Below are 21714 nucleotides of genomic sequence, written 5' to 3'. Positions count from 1 at the left end.
ATACCCACTCCAGTATTCTGGCCTGGAGATTTCCATGGATTGTATAGTCCATGGGGTCTCAAAGAGTTAGACACAACTGAGCAGATAACCACAATGGTGTAGTCACTCACCTAGAGCCAACATCCTGGAATGTGAAGTCAAGTGGGCCTTAGGAAGCATTACTATGAACAAAGCTAGTAGAGGTGACAGAATTCCAGCTGAGCTATTTCAAATCCTAAAAGATGATGGTGTTAAAACGCTGCACTCATTATGCCAGCAGTGGCCACAGGAATGGAAAAGGTCAGTCTTCATTTCAATTTCAAAGAAAGGCAATGCCAAAGAATGTTCAAACTACTGTACAATTATGCTCATTTCATATGCTACCAAGGTAATGCTCAAAATCCTTCAAGCTAGGCTTCAACAGTATGTAAACCGAGAACTTCCAGATATACAAGCTGGATTTAGAAAAGGCAGAGGAACCAGAGATCAAATTGCCCACATTTGTTGGGTCACAGAGAAAGCAAAGAAATTCCAGAAAAGCATCTACTTCTGCTTTACTGACTACACAAAAGACTGACTGTGTGGATCACAACAAGACACTGGAAAATCCTTAAAGAGAGGAGAATACCAGACCACTTTATCTGTCTTCTTAGAAACCTCTATGAATGTTAAGAAGTGACAGTTAGAACCAGACATGGAATAACGGACTGGTTCAAAATTGGGAAAGGAGTATTTCAATCTGTATACTGTTACCCGGTTTACTTAACTTATACGCAGAGTACATCATGAGAAATGCCAGGCTGGATGAACCACAAGGTGGAATCAGGACTGCCCAAAAAAATACTAACAGCCTCAGATATGTAGATTATACCACTCTAATGGTAGAAAGAGAAGAGGAACTTTATAAAGAGCTTCTTGATGGGGGTGAAAGAGGGGAGTGAAAGAGCTGGCTTAAAACTCAACATTCAAAAAACGAAGATCATGGTATTTGGTCCCATCGCTTCATGGCAAATAGATGGAGAAAAAACACGGAAACAGTGACAGACTTTATTTTCTTAGGCTTCAAAATCACTGTGGACAGTGACTGCAGCCATGAAATTAAAAGTGCTTGCTCCTTAGAAGGAAAGCTATGACAAACCTAGACAACATATTAAAAATCAGATATAACTTTGACAACAAAGGTCTGTATAGTCAAAGCTATGGTTTTTCCAGTAGTCATGTACAGATGTGAGTGCTGGATCATAAAGAAGGCTGAGCACCAAAGAAATGAAGCTTTTGCAATGTGGTGCTGGAGAAGACTCTTGAGAGTCCCTTGGACAACAAGATCAAACTAGTCAATTCTAAAGGAAATCAACCCTGAATACTCATTGGGAGGACTGACACTGAGGCTGAAGCTCCGATACTTTGGCCACCTAATGTGAAGAGCCAATTCATTGGTAAAGATCCTGATGCTGAAAAAGATTGAGGGCAGGAAAAGGGGGAGGACAGAGGATGAGAGGGTTGGATGGCATCAGTGACTCAATGGACACGAGTGTGCGCAAACTCTGGGAGATAGCGAAAGACAGGGAAGCCTGACATGCCGCAGTCCATGGGGTCACAAAGAGTCGGACGGGATTTAGCGACTGAACGACATCATAAAACTAACAGCACTCACTTCCACGTTTCTCTTTCTGTGTAAGTCCTCACTATCTTTTGTCATATCCCATTTACTTTCTCCATTTCTCCCTTTGCTTTCTAATTTTCCAACTCTAGATTTACTAGTTCCTAATCTTCAATCTACTGAAAGTCAGTCTTTGACACAACAGTTTGTTTTTTTACATAAGGATAAAGGGAAAAAAAGAATTTTAAAACAATGCATGATAATAAGTTAACATTCCTCAGTGAAAGCCCTATTTTCTATGCTAACATTTAAGCTGATGATCCTGTTGTTGTTCAATCGCTAAGTTGTGTCTGACTCTTTGCGACCCTTTGATTACCTTTGATTATCCTGTATCCTAATGATTTTTTAAGCAAAACATCAAACGGACAGTTTAAAAAATAGATAAGAGTCAAGTTTCTCGTTTATAAGAAGCAAGGCTCCCAAAACAAAGTAAAACACACTTCTAATATACCTAAATGAACTTTTGGGGGGGTTAAAAATACTTCAGTTTCAAGCCTAAAGAAAGCCTTGTGGATAAGTTGTAAACTTACAAAAACCAAGGTTAAAATACAAATGCTGACAACCAGTCTTTCGCAGGTGAATGAAGCCTGTATGAACCTTGTAGAAATAGGGGCCGAAGGTTAATCTTTCACTCTTGTAAAAGTTTAAATGTCAACATTTGTTGAGTTTTCTAAAGTCTTCATTTCCTCCTTGAACTAAATTGGCATCTTAAAAGGGATTGAGAACAGCAGACAAAAGTTTAAGTATAAAAGAGCACAGCTGACTACAGGGTCAAACTATCTGAGGTAACTAAAGGATACTCCATTAAAGAGTAGACCTAATAAAGAATTAAAACCGCACCTTTCTTAGTTATTAGTAGAACCACCTTTTCACACCAAGCACAGTCAAATCAGTGGGGTGATTTTAAATGAATAACTGTGTTTTGACAAGCAAATAAAATATTACAGTACACTGTCAGGAAAATCCTTAACTAATATTCATGATTTTTAGAAGCATTTCAGTCCTAAATAAATGGCAAAATCCTAACCATGTAATTTATTAACATCCATTTTCAGACAAGCACATCCAACAATAAAACAACAAAAAAATCCTTTAACTATCTTTCCTCCTGGACAACCTTCCTATGGAAGTCTGGTACATATAACCAACAAGACAGACAAGGATATGGAGAAAGTTTAACCCTCACACACTGCAGGTGAAGAGGTAAAAGGCAGAGCCACTTTGGAAAACAGTCTGGCAGTTCCCCTAATGGTTAAACTAACGACTTAAAAAAAAATAGATTCTTAAGTCTTATATTAATCCCTTAATGGACTATCTCTTAACCATAAAATCCAGCAATTTCACTCCAAGGAATATACCCAAGAGAAACGAAAACATGTACATGAATGTTCATGGCACACTATTCATAATAGCTAAAAAACAGAAATAACCCAAACGTCCATCAACTGAAAGAATGAACAGACAAAATGAAGTATATCCATACAATGAAAAATTATTTGACAATAAAAAGAAATGAAGTTCAGATACAGGTTCAGTTCAGTCACTCAGTCATGTCTGACTCTTTGCAATCCCATGAACCACAGCACGCCAGGCCTCCCTGTCCATCACCAACTCCCGGAGTCCACCCAAACTCACTGAGTCGGTGATGCCATCTAACCATCTCATCCTCTGTCGTCCCTTTCTCCTCCTGCCTTCAATCTTTCCCAGCATTAGGGTCTTTTCAAATGAGTCAGCTCTTCGCATCAATCAGGTGGCTAAAATATTGGAGTTTCAGCTTCAACATCAGTCCTTCCAATGAACACCCAGGACTGATCTCCTTTAGGATGGACTGGTTGGATCTCCTTGCAGTCCAAGGGACTCTCAAGAGTCTTCTCCAACACCACAGTTCAAAAGCATCAATTCTTCTGCGCTCAGCTTTCTTTATAGTCCAACTCCCACATCCATACATGACTACTGGAAAAACCATAGTCTTGACTAGACAGACCTTTGTTGACAAAGTAATGTCTCTGCTTTTTAATAAGCTGTCTAGGTTTGTCATAACTTTCTTTCCAAGGAGTAAGCGTCTTTTAATTTCATGGTTGCAATCACCATCAGCAGTGATTTTGGAGCCCCAAAAAATCAAGTCTGACACTGTTTCCACTGTTTCCCCATCTATTTGCCATGAAGTGATGGGACCGGATGCCATGATCTTAGTTTTCTGAACGTTGAGCTTTAAGCCAACTTTTTCACTATCCTCTTTCACTTTCATCAGGAGGCTCTTTAGTTCTTCTTCTCTTTCTGCCCTAAGGGTGGTGTCATCTGCATATCTGAGGTTATTGATATTTCTCCCGGCAATCTTGACTCCAGCTTGTGCTTCCTCCAGCCCAGCGTTTCTCATGATGTACTCTGCATATAAGTTAAATAAGCAGGGTGACAACATACAGCCTTGACATATTCCTTTTCCTGTCTGGAACCAGTCTGTTGTTCCATGTCCAGTTCTAACAGGTCAGATATAGGAATGAACCTTATAAACAAGATGCCAAGTGAAAGAAGCCAATCACAAAGGACCACATACTGTATGAATGAAAGATTCCATTTATACTAAATGTTCAGAATTGGTGAAATATAATTGAGACAAAAAGTAGATTAATGGTTGCCTGGCACTGAAAGAGGGCTTCCCAGGTGGCTCAGTGATAAAGAACCCACCTGTGATGCAGGAGACGTGGGTTCGAACTCTGGGTAGGGAAGATCCCCTGGAGAAGGAAATGGCAACCCATTTCAGTATTCTTGCCTGGGAAATTCCATGGACAGAGGAGCCTGGGGTTGCAAAGAGTCAGACCCACTTAGCAACTAAACAATAAGCTCCGAGAGAAGAGGTTGAATTTTGAGGGTGAAAGCTAAGGGGTAAGGGTTTTTTGAGGTAATGAAAATGTTCGAAAACTGACAGTGGTAATGGTTTCACATTTCTATAAATACACCTGGAGTCACTGAACTGCATATCTTAATTGAGTAAATTGTCTGTTGTGAGAATTATATCTCAATAAGGCTGTTTAAAAATTCCAGCGTACTCTTGCTCAATACAGGAAGTACTTACAAGCATGGGACTGTACTGCTATTGCATACACTGTTATTGGATACAGAAGAGCAACAATCCTGGCCTCCACAGCTCCCTAATCATCTATGAAAAGGATCAGGGTACCGTTTTCTTTCTGTCATTTCTGAATCTCTTATCTCATGTAATATTTCTTTAGGTAAGTGACAAAAGACCATTCTACAAATGTGTTTATAGGATGATTATTTAAATAGTTATCCAAACTAAGTCTATATATAACATCTTTATGGCAGATCTCAAAATTATGTGTGTGAAAAATAAGTTCTGCAGTAATTATAGTATGATTCAACTTTTGTAAAAGTCATAAAAATCAATACGTATGCTTTCTACAGGTAAATATGCATGCAAGTGGATAAGTACAGTATTTTTAAAATCTAGGTGGATACATACCCCAGCTTCTCCTAACAATTATAGTTCTATTATTAAAGTATGCACGTATTCTGAAAATTAATCATTTAAAAAAAAAACTAATCCTAAGGGAAAGAAATATAATTTCCATACACATACAAGCAACAGTATATGAACAATATAGCTTATTATAAACCTTACAATTTAGCTTTTAACCTTACTCATGTTAAAAAAAAAAAACTCTCCTTTTTTGACTAAAAACTACAAATTCGATATTTACAGATATTTAGATAGAAAAAGTAAACTCTGAACAAAATCATGGGGCACATTTACAGTAGAGATAACACAGAAGAAATCATCCTAAGAACAAAAATAAAAATATCAGCATAATCCAGAATTAAAATGCCCAAGAGGTATGTAACTCTAAAGAAAGTTTGATGAGCAATAAATATAAGGTTCCTGACTTTTACTGTTTTGAAGAGATAATTAATTAATTGGTAAGAAACAAATCCTCACCTACAGGAACCAGTATAACAAAACTGTTATTGCAGAGCCCAATATATTGGTATAATGATAGGAGGCAGATGTCTAAATTCCAGTTCTGTCATTTACTGATTGTGGCACAATCATCAGCAAGTTAGTGCTCTATCTGATCTTCACGTTATTTTTGGCCATGCTACACACAGCTTGTGGGATTTTACTTCCCCAACCAGGGACTGAATGTGTACCCCTGCACTGGAAGCTCGGAGTCCTAACCACTAGACCACCAGGGAATTCCCTGATCTTCAGTTTATTCATCTGTAAAAAGCCAGGCAGGGAACTCCCTGGTAGTCTAGTGGTTAGGACTCCGAGCTTCCACTGCAGGGGGCACAGGTTCAATCCCTGGCCAGGAACTAAAATCCTGCACAGCATAGCCAAAAAAAAAAAAAAAAAAGGCCAGGCAGACATCACTAATGCCCTTTATGCCCCATCAAGGGCTAGAATTTAAGAGAGTAATTTTAAGTCAATCGCCCTACCTCCTACACACACAGATCTTAGCTGCTTCAAATTTCCACCTATCTGATTGGGGAAAGAGAGTTGGAGGTTTTCCCACCAAGGCCTGGCAATCTTATCTGCTTACCTTTCAATTCCAAAAATCACAATACTAACCTTTGGTAAAACCCATGTAAAAGACTTAGCTAGGTTACTGTTACTTATATCCCTAAAACACATTATTTTCCAAGGCACACAGCCCATGGCTCAGAATTAAATACCAAAATTTAAACGGACTGTGCCTTCCATTAAAGTATATTAAAGCCAATATAAAAATGGTATCTTGATATCATCTGTGAAGAGTACCAAAAACTATATTACTTAATAGTTTGCTTTTTTTCTGATTTACTTTTGAAGTAAAACATAGAACAGACTCAAACTTAGCACTATAAAAATTAATCTCACTTACCTGCATTTCCTGAATAGGAAAGAATGGGATGGCCTAGTGGTGTGACCAATAGAAAAATGACTGAGAACAGCTGATACCGACAGTTTAAAATCAGACCAGTATGGGACTGAATCACTGAATCCCTGTATGGAACTAGGCAAATCACTTAAGCTCTATGAGCTCTGGTCTTCTCATCTGTGATAAAAAAGGAAAAACCACCCATCTTAGAGATATTGTAAGGATTAAATAAAATAATAGTATATATTGGAGAGGTGGGTAAAGTAGTGCCTGAAATAAAGTTGGTGCTCAATGGGAGTATGGGAAGATATGAACGGACCATCCTTAATACTGAACTTCACCCAACCAAACCAACAAGTTTTAACTACCCTCCTACAACAAAATAGTTTGCCCCCAAAGAGGCCCGATTATTCAGCAAGTCACAATATTGAAGTTCTAACTAAAAGGCAAAAGGTTTTGAACATGATCTAAATAAAAAATGCTAAACCAATGCTAGTAACTCAGCACCCTAAATCTATTTCTCCCTTCAGTCTCCACTGGATTTTAATCTCCATGAGTTAAGAGATAATCTTTTATTCACTACTGTACTATGTCCCCAGAGAAGGCAATGGCACCCCACTCCAGTACTCTTGCCTGGAAAATCCCGTGGATGGAGAAGCCTGGTAGGCTACAGTCCATGGGGTCGCTAAGAGTCGGACACGACTGAGCGACTTCACTTTCACTTTTACCTTTCATGCACTGGAGAAGGAAATGGCAACCCACTCCAGTATTCTTGCCTGGAGAATCCCAGGGACAGCAGAGCCTGGTGGGCTGCCGTCTATGGGGTCGCACAGAGTTGGACACGACTGAAGCGACTTAGCAGCAGCAGCAGTACTATGTCCCTGGACTTCCTAGGTGGCGCTTGTGGTAAAGAACCTGTCTGCCAATGCAGGAGACGCAAGATATGTGGTTTGATCCCTGGGTCTGGAAGATCCCCTGGAGTAGGAAATGGCAGCCCACTCCAGTATTCCTGCCTGGAAAACTCCATAGACAGAGGAGCCTGGTAGGCTACACTTCATGGGCCTCAGACAGTCAGACACAACTGAGCTAATGAACACACACACACACACACACACACACACACACAATGTCCCTAGCACAGTATCTATTATATTTGTTATTGTTGTTCAGTCACTAAATCGAATCCAACTCTGCAACCCCATAGACTGCAGCACACCAGGCTCCCCTGTTCTTTACTATTACATAATAGGTATTTACTTATTCTGTTATGCTTTTATACAAAGTTTTTTAATAATAAAACATGTTTTAAAAAACACTAGGTGTGAAAAAATAACTATAAAATGCAATTTGTTGCTGCTGTTTAGTTGCTAAGTCGTATCCAACTCTTTGAAACCACATGGACTATAGTCCACCAGGCTCCTCTGTCCATGGGATTTCTCAGGCAAGAATACTGGAGTGGGCAGCCATTTCCTTCTCCACATAAAAGGTATTTAATGAAGATGGCTCATAAACAAATGAATGTTCTTTAGTCCTTTGTACCTTAATGAAATGGCAATACAAAACAATTTCTATTACAAGGATCTCTAAGAAATATTCTCACTCTTCTGTTCTTGTGGAATGTTTCTGTATTCATACTATTTGATGCTACTGCAAATTGTATTGTTTTTCAAATTTCAATTGCCAATTATACGTTGCAAGTGTAAAGAAACACAATTGATATGTTGCACAAATTCAACTTGTAGTCTAGCTAAACTTAAACTCTAGCCATTTTTTTATATCAGTTACCAGAACATTCTACATGCATAATCATGTCATCTGTAAGACATCTAAAAATAAACATAATTTTACTTTTCCTTTCCAATCTATAAGCTTTTTATTTGCTTATATTTTTATTTGCCTTACTGCACCTGGCTAGGACCTTCAGAAAACGCTGTAAAGAAGTTGTGAATTGACTTGTTCTGGACATTGGGTTGGAAGCACTCAATCTTCCACCATTTAAGTTCAATGTAGGTTTTTAATAGACACCTTTTATCAGATTGACAAAGTTCCCTTCTATTCATAGCCAGCTGAGAGCTTTTATCACAAATTAGTGCTAAACTTTTTTCAAGTGCTTTTTATGCACCTTTTGTAAGATTATTTAGCTTTTTGCCTTTATTTCATTAATATGGTAGATAACACTACTTTTAATGTTCAATCTACCTTGCGACTGGGGTTAAGCCCAATTGGTCATGATGTATCATACAGGATAAAACATATAAAGAGTTAGATTCAATTTACTAATATTTTGTTAATGAGTTTTACATATATATTCATGAGGAATACTGAGTTTCTTTTTTCATAACATTTTTGCCTGGTTTGGTATCAAGGTAATGCTGGTGGCGTGTTTTCTAAAATTTGTGAAAATTCTGTTATTATTTCTGCCTTAAATGTTTGATAGAATTCACCAATAAAGCCACATGAGCCTGGACTTCTCTTTGTGGAAATGCTTTTAATTATAAACCCAATTTTTTTTTTAAATGAATACAGAGTTATTCAGAGTTGCTTTCTATTTCATTTATTTCAACTCTTTATTTCTCTCCTACTGAGTTTGTTGTTTTTCTAACTTCTTAAGGGGGAAGCTTGGGTCATTGACTTTAGACATTCCCTTGGCAGTTGTATGTTTCCTCCTAATGCACTGCTTTAGCTGCATACCACAAGTTTTGATAGACTGGGTTTCATTTTCAATCAAGTCAAAGATTTTCTAGTTTCCCTTGTGAATTCTTTAGTTTATTTTGAAGTATGTTACTTAACTTGCAAATACTTGGGAGATTTTCCAGGTATCTTTTTAATTTCATTGTAGTCAGAGTACTCTCTATATAATTTTAATCCTTTTAAATGTGTTGAAATATGTTTTATATCCCAGGACACAGTCTCTTTTGGTAAATCTTCCATGTGCGCTTGAAAAGCATGTGGGTACAGTGCTCTGTAAATGTCAGTTAGGTACAGTTCACTCATAGTGTTGTCTAAACCTTTTATATCCTTCTTGATTTTTTCTTGCCTGCTTGTTCTATCAATTATTGAGAATATTGTAATTTCCAACTAAAACTGTGGATTTGCCCATTGCTCCTTTCAACTGTCAGTTTTTACTTCACTCTGTTATTGGATGCATAACATTTACAACTGCTGAGTTTTCTCAATGAATTGATCCTTTTTTCATTATGAAATGCCCTTTTACCCCTTGTAATATTTTCCTTGTTCTGAAGTCTCCTTTGTCTAATACAATATAGACACTCCAATACTTTTATATTTACTGTTTATACAGTATCTTTTTCCATCCTTTTAAATATAAAAATACAGGTTACAAATAAGGTAGGTTTCTTGTAGATAGCACATAGCTGGATAACATAGATCTAACTGGTTAGATCACAGTGATCTAACCTGGCACTCTTAATTGAAGTGCTAGACCATTTATAATATATTTAACTATTGTACATTTGAGTTAAAACATACTATGTTACTTTTTCCCTAGCTTTTCTTTTCCTCTTCCCCACCTTTCTTTAGAACTGTGAAACATATTTGTTTCAAGTATTTCATTTAATCTATTTTATCATTAGCTATTATCTGTTTTGTTATTTTCTTAGTGGTATACACATTTAACTTATCATAGTCAACTTCCACATAGTCTATGGGAAAAGAATCTAAAACACAGAGGATATATGTATATGTATTAATATAAGTGATTCACTTTGCTATACTTCTGAAACTAACAAAACATTGAAAATCAACCATACTCCAATAAAAAAATTTAAAAAGAAACAAATTCACTGTCAAAGATTTGTTAGTAAAAGCAAATTCCCATTTATAGCAAATATCACTATAAAAAGTTCTATAAGGACAGCCCATAATAAAAGTTTTGTTCTAAATTTCTATTTCAGAAATAAAGAAAACTTTGAAGAACTAGATAAAATAAGGTATCTACAACAAATAATTCTATACAACAAACAGCTCCTCAGGTTTTATTCCAGAATATGTAACAATTTTTAAAAAAAGTTTCCTAATTGAGTGCTACTAACAGGCAAGATCTTTTAACTCTTGCTCCAGTGTCTAGCATGATATATAGGTTCACCATACTTTCCCCTACATGAAATATTTTAAATCATCCCTAAAATCCTCTTTCAAAACAAGCCACCAAATAACAATATAGAATCAAAAAAAAGGATTTTACATAACATCACCAACTATCTCTAAATTAAATCTTTTAACTTTCAAATACATATGGAGACCTCCTGTTTTTTTCTCCGGGACATACAGAATTGTGCTTTCAGTAATATGTATACTATAATTGCAAATTAATTCCATTATCTCATAATACAAAAGCTCTAAGGAATCTGTTATGGTGAGCATTTACTTGTAACAAAACTTGCGGCAGAACTTAATACTGGTCCTCAACAAAATCTCTGAATATGTACTGTTGACACACAGAACTCAAAAGACTCTTGGAAGCTATCTGATGTAGAGTAGAGATCTGTTTCTTAGTTAAGTCCCAAAGATGATAATTGGGGTCCTGAACTATTGTTCACCTATACAGCCTATTTAAAATGCCAAATTGACTGAACTTTAGTTAAAATTTCATCAACTCACTACAGATGAAAAGATTAATTCTATGTAGTAAAACTGACCTCATACTGTTCTCAAGCTCTAATGAACAAAATTGGGGAAATAAGGTATTGCTTAATAAATTCAGTTTAATAGAAAATAGGCTTTTTAAAACATGGCCTCCCAGGGAGTGAAACGAAGAATAATAAATGATTGGGAATTGGATTTAGACCATTCTCCTACACAGTAACTTTCCATACAACATCTCTAACGATTACTTACATGCTTCTACTCAAGTATTTCCATAAAAGAGAAATATCATACAAAGCAACGTGTTCTAATTTGAAACAACTAACTGCCAGATAATGCTTTTTAACCCTATTTTGAATCACTGAACTTTTTAAGAATGCAGCAAAAAATGTGGACCTGTCTTCTGGGAACAAGACACAGCCATAAACACACACAAACAAATTTTTACCTATTATTTTACAAGGTTCAAGAACCCTAGCATCTGTTCACATACTCCTTTAAATAACTCCCTTAACATACTTAACTATGGGGAACAAATGTTTTCATTCATTGATGGGGGAATATAGTTACATTCCTATTCTCTATGGAGAGGACTGTGGCTATAACTACAAAAATTACAAATGTTCATATCCTTTGACCCAGTAATTCTACTTCTAGGGACTTATCCAGTAAACGTGTGAAATGACATTCTGTACAAGGCTATTCACTGAAGCACTGTGTATGTCAGTAAAACACTGTTTTTCATCTAAGTGTCCATAGACAAGAAAAGGGTTAAATTATGGTTCAGCTGTACAATGGAATATTTAACAGCCTTGAAAAAAGAGAAGGAAGCTCTATATGTACTAAAACAATTTCTAAAATATTTTAAACACAAAAAGGAAAATGTACAACAATATATATATCATACTCATCTTTGTATTTTTTTTAAAAAGAGGGGTGAATATACATATTTGCACATGTACACACATGGATAATATATCATCATGCATGATATATACACACACATAAATAAAATACAAGAAACTGCTAACAGTTGTCTCCAGGGAAGAAAACCAAATGGATATAAGAAAACCATAGCAGGGACTTCCCTGGTGGTCCAGTGGTTAAGACTCCACGCTTCCACTGCAGGGAGCACAGGTTCCATCCCTGGTCGAGCAACTAAGATCACCCATGCTGCAGGGTGTGACCAGAAAAAAAAGGAAAAGGGTAGCAGAGATGTTTCACTGTGTACCTTTAAAATCTTTTGAATATTGTACTATGTAAACATATCACCCAATCGAAATTAACTCTTAAAAAAAAAAAAACAAACTCTGCCTTAGATTCTAAGCAGTTTTGCTAAGCTTTAAAACCAAGCTATTCTACACTATCATTCTGCAACCTATTCATAATATTTTATCAGAATTTTTCTTAGGTTGTTTAGCTACAGTGATCTTACTGCAAAACAAAAACTTTCATCCTTCCACACACAATCTGACCCCTGAGCAAATTATTTACTAAGCTCTATTCTTTTAGGCTCATAATGCCTTCATATCATCATATTGTTTTTAATGGAGGGAGTGAATATACATATGTACTTGTGTCCCTTCTTTTAGGCTCATAACACCTTCATGTCTCTATATCCACCATCAGCTGTGTGCTACAGACATATGGGTCCATTCCTGCCTTATTATGTAAGTGCCCCAAGTGTATGCAGTGCATCTGGTTGATTTTCTTTTTTATCCTCTGTAACATCTACACATGGTACAGACTTATTAAGAGTCAGCTGAACTAAAAAAAAAAAAAAACAACACAAAAAAACAGTAAATAAATAAAGAGCAGAATTCAACTGCTGAAAAATGGGGGCACTAAAATTTCAATATAGCTATTATGTCCCTTTTCCTTCACCTCATCCAGATTATCACACAGCAGGTCAAACAGCTTTTCAGAAGAAGTTGATGGAATACTTTGTGCCTTGATTCTATAACGGAAACTGGACAAGTGAGTTTTGGTTTAATGCTAGTGGTTTCTACCAAATTTGGACATTAAATCTGCCTGCTAAAGTTAATTAATGTAACAAAACATATCCTGAACTAGAGGCATCATCTCCTGAGATTAGCTAGGCTTTCAGATTATATTTTAATTTCACCATTAATCCTTAGTATTCCTCTGGAGACAGACAAAACAGGAATTAAAATGAACACCAACTCTGGCAACAGTCTATGCAATGAAAGTCACATGTTTACTCTTTTTTTTTTTTAACAGAATTTAAATCAATTTTATTTATTTAATTTACTTATATATCTTATTTTTAATTAATTTAATTTAAATTTAAAATAAATAAAAATTTCTTATAAATGAACATTCTATGTCACAGTAATATTTGCATTGTTTTGACCACTAAACCAAAAAGGGTACCGTTTCCTGGAATTAATGCTTATTTCAAATGCATCAGGCGACATATCAGGCTCCATTTTCCCCTCTCTGGAGACATAAGTCCTCTCAGGTGTTCTGTCCCTCTACAACACTCTGGGCTGTTGGCTCTCTAGGCCTTGTCCTAAAAATTTTCTTGACTTTTCTCCTTTGTTGGATCATCTGCTTCCTTAATATGCTGCCTTTCTCTTTTATGATTTTCTGTCTGGTGTTTATGGACTGTATCTTTTAGAAGCTTCTCTAGAAAGGAGGCAGGAAGGGAAATAGTTGATACTATGTATCAGCCTGGGTCTAGTCAGGAGACTGAAACCACATCAGGGGTACTCCCTCCCGGAAGGCTGAGATTCAGACATATTGGAGAGACTATGGCTTGGTTGCTGGTGGCAAAGAAGTTCACTAGGTGCCCTGGGCTGCAGCTGGGGTCCATGGGTATGCTGAGAAAGCTTGCTGAAGAGCAAATGATAGTGGGCCTTCTGTGTGCTCCTGGAAGCTTTGTCATCAATTGAACACAATACGAACTGCAACAAGAGAAGCCCCTTCATTTGCTACCTTGCAATATCTCTCAAAGTCATGTCTCTTTGTGACCCCATGAACTGTAGAGCCTGCCAGACTCCTCAGTCCATGGGATTTTTCAGGCAAGAATACTGGAGTGGGTTGCCATTTCCTTCTCCATGCAAGTCACATATTTACTCTTTATAAAAGCAAAGTTATCAGTCACACAGGTCACAACTATTAGAACAGATACCATCACCTTGTTATCTTTATATAAGCAACGTTAACAGTCTTCATAGGACAAAACTGGTTAAAATGGGCTTCCCAAGTGACTCAGTGGTAAAGAATCCACCTGCCAATGCAGCAGCAGCACAAGACACAGGTTCGATCCCTGGGATGGGAAGATTCCCTGGAAGAGGAAATGGCAACCCACTCCAGTATTTTTGCTGGGATAATCCCACGGACAGAGAAGTCTGATGGGCCATGTCCACGGTGTCGCAAAGAATCAGACATGACTGAATGACTGAGCATGCACACGCTATTAAATTCCAATACAGCTGGTGGTCCAGTGGCTAAGACTCTGTGCTCCCAATGTAGAGGGCCTGGCTTCGATCCCTGGTCAGGGAACTAGATCCCACATGCCACATCTAAAAGTTCACGTGCCGCAACTAAGACCCTGTGAAGCCTTATAAATAAATATTTAAATAAATAAAGTCATCTATTTTTTAAAAATCCTAGTACAGCAAATCTGGATAGCCACTTGCTGTTATCATTTTAAAATTAAACTATGGTTTGGTTAAAACAAAAAGCTATCCTATGTAACTCACCAAGTTACTTAGTTCTTCAACTTCTTGGGCCAATAATACTATTTGCAAAAAATAACTGCAATTTGAGTATTATTACCAGTCCCTCTGTAGAAGCTAACAAAATTTTTAAGACTTCTAAGGCTTTTGCTAAGGGTAGACTAAAAGAAAAACAATCACAATTTTCTGACTGTACTTTATCGACAATAGGATGAGAGGAGGTCAGGCTTCAACAAAGAGTTTAATTAAGATCCAATCATTCCTCTTCTACACATACCCTCAGAATAACTGAAAGCAGGAACTCAAACAGTATTTGTACACCCATGTTCACAGCAGCATTATTCACAGTAACCAAAAGGTAGAAGCAACCAAAGTGACCAATGACAGATACACAGATGAATAAAATATGGTATGTGTAATATTACTCAGCCTTAAAAAGGGAGGAAATTCTGATGCTACAACATGGATGAATCTTGAGGAATATTATGCTAAATGAACTAAGCCAGTTACAAAAAAGACAAATATTGTATGAGTCCACTTATATGAGATTTCTAGAGCAGTCACATTCATGTAAACAGAAAGTAGAATGACTGTTGCCAAGGACTAAGGGGAGGCCTAAATGTGGAGTTATTGTTTAATGAGTATAGTTTCATTTTTGCAAGATGAAGAAGTTCTTGAGAGGGATCACAATGATGGTTGCAAAACAAAGTGAATGTACTATATATTCAGAAATGGTTAGAATAGTAAATTTTTTAATGTATATATTTACTACTCCCTTCAGGATCACAGCCTTGTCATGGCAAAGGGGCTTGCATAACTCAATTAAGTTATGAGCCATGTCATGTGGGGCCACCCAAGACAGATGGGTCATAGTGAAGCGTTCTGACAAAATGTGGTCCACTGGAGAAGGAAATATCAACCCACTCCAGTATTCTTGCCTGGAGAACTCCATGAACAGTATGAAAAGGCAAAAAGATATAACACTGGAAGATGAGCTCTCCAGGTCAGAAGGTGTCCAGTAGGCTGCTGGGGAAGAGTGGAGGGCAATTACCAATAACTCTAGAAAGAATGAAGTGGCTGGGACACAGTGGAAATGATGCTCAGTTGTGGATATGTCTGGTGGTGAACACAGTAAAGTCCAATGCTGTATAGAACAATATTGCACAGGAACCTGGAACGTTAGGTCCATGAATCAAGGTAAATTGGATGTGGTCAAGCAGGAGATGGCAAGACTGAATATCAACAGCTTAGCAATCAGGGAACTAACATGGACAGGAATGAGTAATTTTAATTCAGATGACCATTATACCTACTACGTGGGCAAGAATCCTTTAGACGATATCAAGTAGCCCTCACAGTCAACAAAAGACTCTGAAATACAGCATACTTGGGTGCAACCTCAAAAACAAAAGAATGATCTCAGTTCATTTCCAAGGCAAATCATTCAACATCACAGCAATCCAAGTCTATGCCCCAACTATTGATGCCAAATAAGTTGAAGCTGACCGGTTCTAGTAAGACCTACCACAGCTTCTAGAACCACTCTGATGGCAGAAAGTGAAGAGGAACTAAAGAGCCTCTTGATGAGGGTGACAGAGGAGAGTGAGAAAGCTGGCTTGAAACTCAACATTTAAAAAACTAAGATCATGGCATCCGGTCCCATCACTTCATGGCAAATATTAACAGAAGGGTAAAAAGTGGAAGCAGTGACAGATTTTATTTTCTTGGGCTCCAAAATCACTGCAGATGGTGACTGCAGCCATGAAATTCAGACACTTGCTTCTTGGAAGGAAAGCTATGACAAACCTAGACAGCATATTAAAGACAGAAATATCACTTTGCTGATAAAGATTCATATAGTCAAAGCCATGGTTTTCCAATAGTTGTGTACAAATGTTAGAGTTGGACCATAAAGAAGGCCAAGCACCGAAGAACTGATGCTTTCAAACTGTGGTACTGTGGAAGACTTTTGAGAGTCCCTCGGATTAAAAGGAGATCAAACCAGTCAATCCTAAAGGAAATCAACCCTGAATATTCATTGGAAGGACTGATGCGGAAGCTGAAGCTCCAATACTTTGGCCACGTGATACCAAGAGCCGACTCACTAGAAAAGACCCTAATGCTAGGAATGACTGAAGGCAAAAGAAGGGGGCAGCACAGGATGAGATGGTTAGACAGCATCAGCAACTCAATGGACATGAATTTGAGCAAATTCCAGGAAACACTGGAGGACAGAGGAGCCTGGCGTGCTGCAGCCGACCACGGGGTGGCAAAGAGGTGGGCGTGACTTAGCAACTCAACAAAAAGAACTCATTTACTACAATTTTAAAGAGAGTGAAGCTCAGTAAAGGAAACCACAAAGCCCAGGACCTGCCCAATGAGGTGATTTCTGGGAAATTTACCTTCTACTTTAAACAAGGAGCACAGGGCTATCCTTTGAGGATAAGAGAGCCACCTAAAAATAAACCAGCCTGCAACAAAACTCAATGGATAGAAGCATGCAGATTAGACAAATTTAAAGAGAAAATAAGTAAGGGTAAGGTATAAGAAGAAATAAAAAAGCGGAAGGAAATTTCAGAACAAACCTACTCAGTATTCAACCCTGGGAAATAAAAGACCAGCAATACAGAAGACAGGGTAAAAGGCAGAGAAAATAAAGTAAGAAAGTCTAACATATGTTTAAATAGAGTGCAAGAAGAAGACAGAGAGTAAGGCAGAGGCAATATATGCAAAGACAATGGCTGAGAATTCTAAAACTGATAAAAACCAGCAACCCACATGTTTAAGACATCCAATAAATTCCGAGCAGAATAAATCAAAATAATTCAACCACTCACAGAAATATGCATAGAGATGTTTATAGCAGCTTTATTCGTAACGCTAAAACTTGGAAGCAACCAAGAAATCCTTTAGTAGGTGAATGGACAAATAAGATGTGGCACAGGGACTTCCCTGGTGGTCCAGTGGGTAAGAATCTATCTTGCAATGCAGGCATGCAGATTTGATCCCTGGTTAGGGAACTAAGATCCCATGTGCCTCAAAGCAACTAAGCCTGAGCAGCATAACTAGCGGGTCCCTGCGCTGCAATGCAAGATCCACCTGACACAAGGACAATCCTGCATGCCAAAATTAAGACCTGACGCAGACATGTAAGTAAATAAACCTTTAAACTAGAGGCATGCTGCAGTCCACGGGGTCGCAAACAGTTGGACACAACTTAGCGACTGAACAACAGCAGCAGCCAGACAGTGAAATACTATCCAGGGCTTAAAAAACAAAAAAGAGCCTACAAACCATGAAAAGACACAGAGAAAATGCAAATGAATATTACTAAGTGAAAGAAGCCAATCTTAAAAGGCTACATATTGTATGATTCTAACTACTTCCAACTATATGACATTCCAGGAAAGAGAAAACTATGGGGACAGTAAAAAGATCAGTAGTGGGCTAGGGAAGGAGGTAGGGATGAACAGTTGGAGCACAGAGGATTTTACACCAGTAAAACTTTGTATGATACTATAATAAATACATATCATTATATACTTGACCAAATCCATAGAATATACAATACCAAGAGTGAACCCTAACGTATGCTATGGGCTTTGGATGGTAACGTGTCAATGCAGGTTCATCACCTATCAAAATGTGCAGAGGCAGGAGTATCTGGGAAGTCTCCATACCTTCCATTCCATTTTGTTGTGAGCCTAAAACTGCTCTAAAAACTAAAATCTACTTATTTTATGTGTATGTTCAGGTTCCTCCAAAATATTCAGGTGTAAATAATCCAATCTAGACATATCTCTCATCTCTACATTGTAGTGCAGAAAATCAAAGACAAAGAGAAAATCTCAAAAACAGGCAAAGATAAGATAGATTATGTGCAACAGAATGGTAATGATAATAAAAGTAAAATGAGATCAAGGAAATCAGTGGACAACAGTAAACAATGTACTAAAAGAACATAGTAAGCCAACCTAGAATCCTAAACCTAGCAAAATACCACCATTCAAGAATAAAACCCAAAATAGACATTTTATTTATTTATTTATTTTTCAAAATAGACATTTTAAAGCAGACACAATGGGAAGACAATTACTGGTAGACCCACGCTAGAGAAATTCCAAAGGATGTATTTCAGCAAAAGAAAAAGTATTCCAGATGGAAAGTCAGAGATGTGAAAAGGAACAAACAACAAAGGAAGTGGTAAACACAACACAGATAAACATGTAGGTTAGGCTAAATGGACTTCCCTTGTGGCTCAGATGGTAAAAGCGTCTGCCTGCAATGCGGGAGACCGGGGTTTGATCCCTGGGTCGGAAAGATCCCTCTGGAGAAGGAAATGGCAACTCACTCCAGTACTCTTGCCTGGAAAATCCCATGGACAGACAGAGGAGCCTGGTAGGCTACAGTCCATGGGGTCGCAAAGAGCCGGACATGACTGAGCGACTTCACTTTCACTTTTAGGCTAAATGAACATAACTATAAAACAGATTCAATAAAAATCTGTGTGTTCTTAAAAACATATATATACAAATGGTTAACACATGACTCTTTCATTTATCAAAACCCATAGAACTATACAACACAAAGAGTAAATCCTAATGTTAAACTAAGGACTTTCCTTAATAATAAAGGTATCAATACTCATTGGTCAACTGTAACAAGTCTACCATATTAAAGTAACATGTTAATAATGGGGAAACTGGAGAGATAGGATAGTAGTATATGACAACTCTGTACTAATTGCTCAATTTTCTGTAAAATAAAGTCTACTAATTAAATATACATACATATACAATTAAATATAGAACAGCAGCATGTGAAGTGGGAGAGGAATAATGAAGTTAAAGGTTCAAGGCCCTTAAATTGACAAAAAGGAGGGCAGAAGTATTGATTAACATCAATCCTTGATATAAAGGATCCATACTGTAATTTCTGTGGTACCTAATAAAGGAGTACATAACTTTCAAACTAGAAGAGAGGAAAAATGGAATGTTAAAAAACAAATAGCTGGCAAAATCTTGAAGATGGGGAAAATAGAATGAGAAATTTTTATCTTTCATTGTAGACAATTAATAAATGAAAAAAATTTCAACAGAAAGCAGAAGAATCATAAGAGAGACTTTAAAAGAAACCTAAGAAAAATTTAAGCCCAAATACTTCCCCAGTGGCTCAGCAGTAAAGAATCTGCCTGCAATGTAGGAGACTTGCAGGAGATACGAGTTCCATCCCTGAGTCAAGAAGATACCCTGCAGTAGGAAATGACAACTCACTTCAGTATTCTTGCCTGGAAAATCCCACGGACAGAGGAGCCTTGCGGGCTACATACAGTCCATGAGGTCGCAAAAAGTTGGACATGACTGAGTGACTAAACAACAATACAAATATATCATTACATTAAATACAATTTCAGCCAAGAGTTTAGAAACTACAGTAAGACAAGAAACATGCCTATTTGGATGACAACTATTTTTAATTCAACTCTTTCCCAATTTGACAAAGATTTATTCAGTATATACAATGTGCTGAGCCTTTGAACAGTCAGAAATAAAGGCAACATCCATGTTCTCAAGGAGACTAACAGGGAGAACAAATGTGTTATAATAAAGACAGGTCATCAGGTGCTAATAAGGTAATACAACTAGATTGGTGAGGCTATCCAGAAAAGCTATACAGAAGGGATATCTGAATTATGCTTTGAAGAGTAAACTGAAAGTTCATGTGACCAATGAAAAGGAGCAGTAGAGGAGATAGCACTACAGGTCAGGAGACCAGTCATGGTTTCAGCCAGCAGCACCCAGCAGTGGGGGAGTAGACAGCAATCCATGAAGTTGACAAGTCAGGAGTTTTAACTCCATCCAGGAGACAATGTGAAGCCTTAAAGTAAGGGAGTAAAACAATACTACCGGTATTTTTAGAAATATAACTGGTAGCAGTTTACAAAAAGATGAATGAGGTGGGAGATACTAACTGCTACAGTTATGAATGAGGAAGGTCTGGATTAAGGCAGTAGCAGTGGGGCAGACAAATGCTAGAGAAAGGAGAGAAATAAGCTGATACTTGACTACATGTGAAATGAGGGTAGAATTAAAAAAATTTTAAAGTACAGATGGTCCCTGCCTTACAATCGTTCCATTCAACGATTTTTCAACTTTATGATGGTGCAAAAATGATACACATGCAGTGGGAACCATACGTCAGTCTTGAATGTTGATCTTTTCCTGGGCTAGTCATACACAATCCTCCCTCACGCTGCCCAGTAGTGAGGGCAGCACGGCTCCCAGCCAGCCATGCCATCATGAGGGTAAGAGAACCAATACACTTTCAACCGTTCTGTACCCAAGCATTCTGCTTTTCACTTTCGGAACAAAATTCAATAAATGACATGAGATATTCAACACTTTATCATAAAACAGGCTCTGTGTTAGATGCGTTTACCCAACCATAGGTTAACCTAAGTGTTCTGAGCATGTTTAAGGTAGGCTAGGCTAAGCTATGATAGGTTAGGTATGTTAAATGTATTTTCAACTTCCGATATTTTCAACTTACGATGGGTTTATCAGGACGTAAGTCAAGGAAGACTTGTAAATGAAAAGAAGAGAACATAAAGGCAAATATAATAAATTTAAGAATGGTTTCTCTTAAAACTGGTATAAATGTAGACTATTTTTCAGCATTTATGCTTACTGACCATCTAACTATGTACTAAGTGTAAACACCTAAACATATTTTTAAAAATTTCCTGCACTGGCATGTGAAATAGCTAACACTAAGTATCCATAACTGACACCTTCTAATTGATACAATTTACTACATGATAGGAGAAAGGTATCAGCTGGTTCAAGATCTTTTCAGAAGTCAGATGTGATCATTTAAAATGATCATGTAT

At 37.4% G+C, this 21714-nt stretch overlaps 1 protein-coding gene across 28 annotated transcripts in view; it reads right to left on the bottom strand.

The window, feature by feature from the left end:
* The window catches only part of TLK2 (tousled like kinase 2), a 124292-nt gene that overhangs the window by 96140 nt on the left and 6438 nt on the right, over positions 1-21714 (bottom strand). For 8 of the 28 annotated variants that reach the window (XM_081576600.1, XM_081576613.1, XM_081576610.1 and 5 more), the window contains exon 3: positions 6520-6693. The exons of the other annotated variants lie outside the window; for them this stretch is intronic. In XM_081576600.1, coding sequence (XP_081432726.1) covers positions 6520-6525 — 6 coding nt within the window. In that variant the 5' untranslated portion in view covers positions 6526-6693. The remainder of the gene's footprint in view (positions 1-6519; positions 6694-21714) is intronic. 28 annotated transcript variants of the gene reach the window in all.

This window comes from Giraffa tippelskirchi, chromosome 3 (genome assembly GCF_054371585.1).
Source record: "Giraffa tippelskirchi isolate mGirTip1 chromosome 3, T2T-mGirTip1v1.2.pri, whole genome shotgun sequence".
Lineage (NCBI taxonomy): Eukaryota > Metazoa > Chordata > Mammalia > Artiodactyla > Giraffidae > Giraffa > Giraffa tippelskirchi.
Note: the sequence above shows the minus strand (reverse complement) of the source record. Positions and strands in the feature narration are given on the sequence as shown.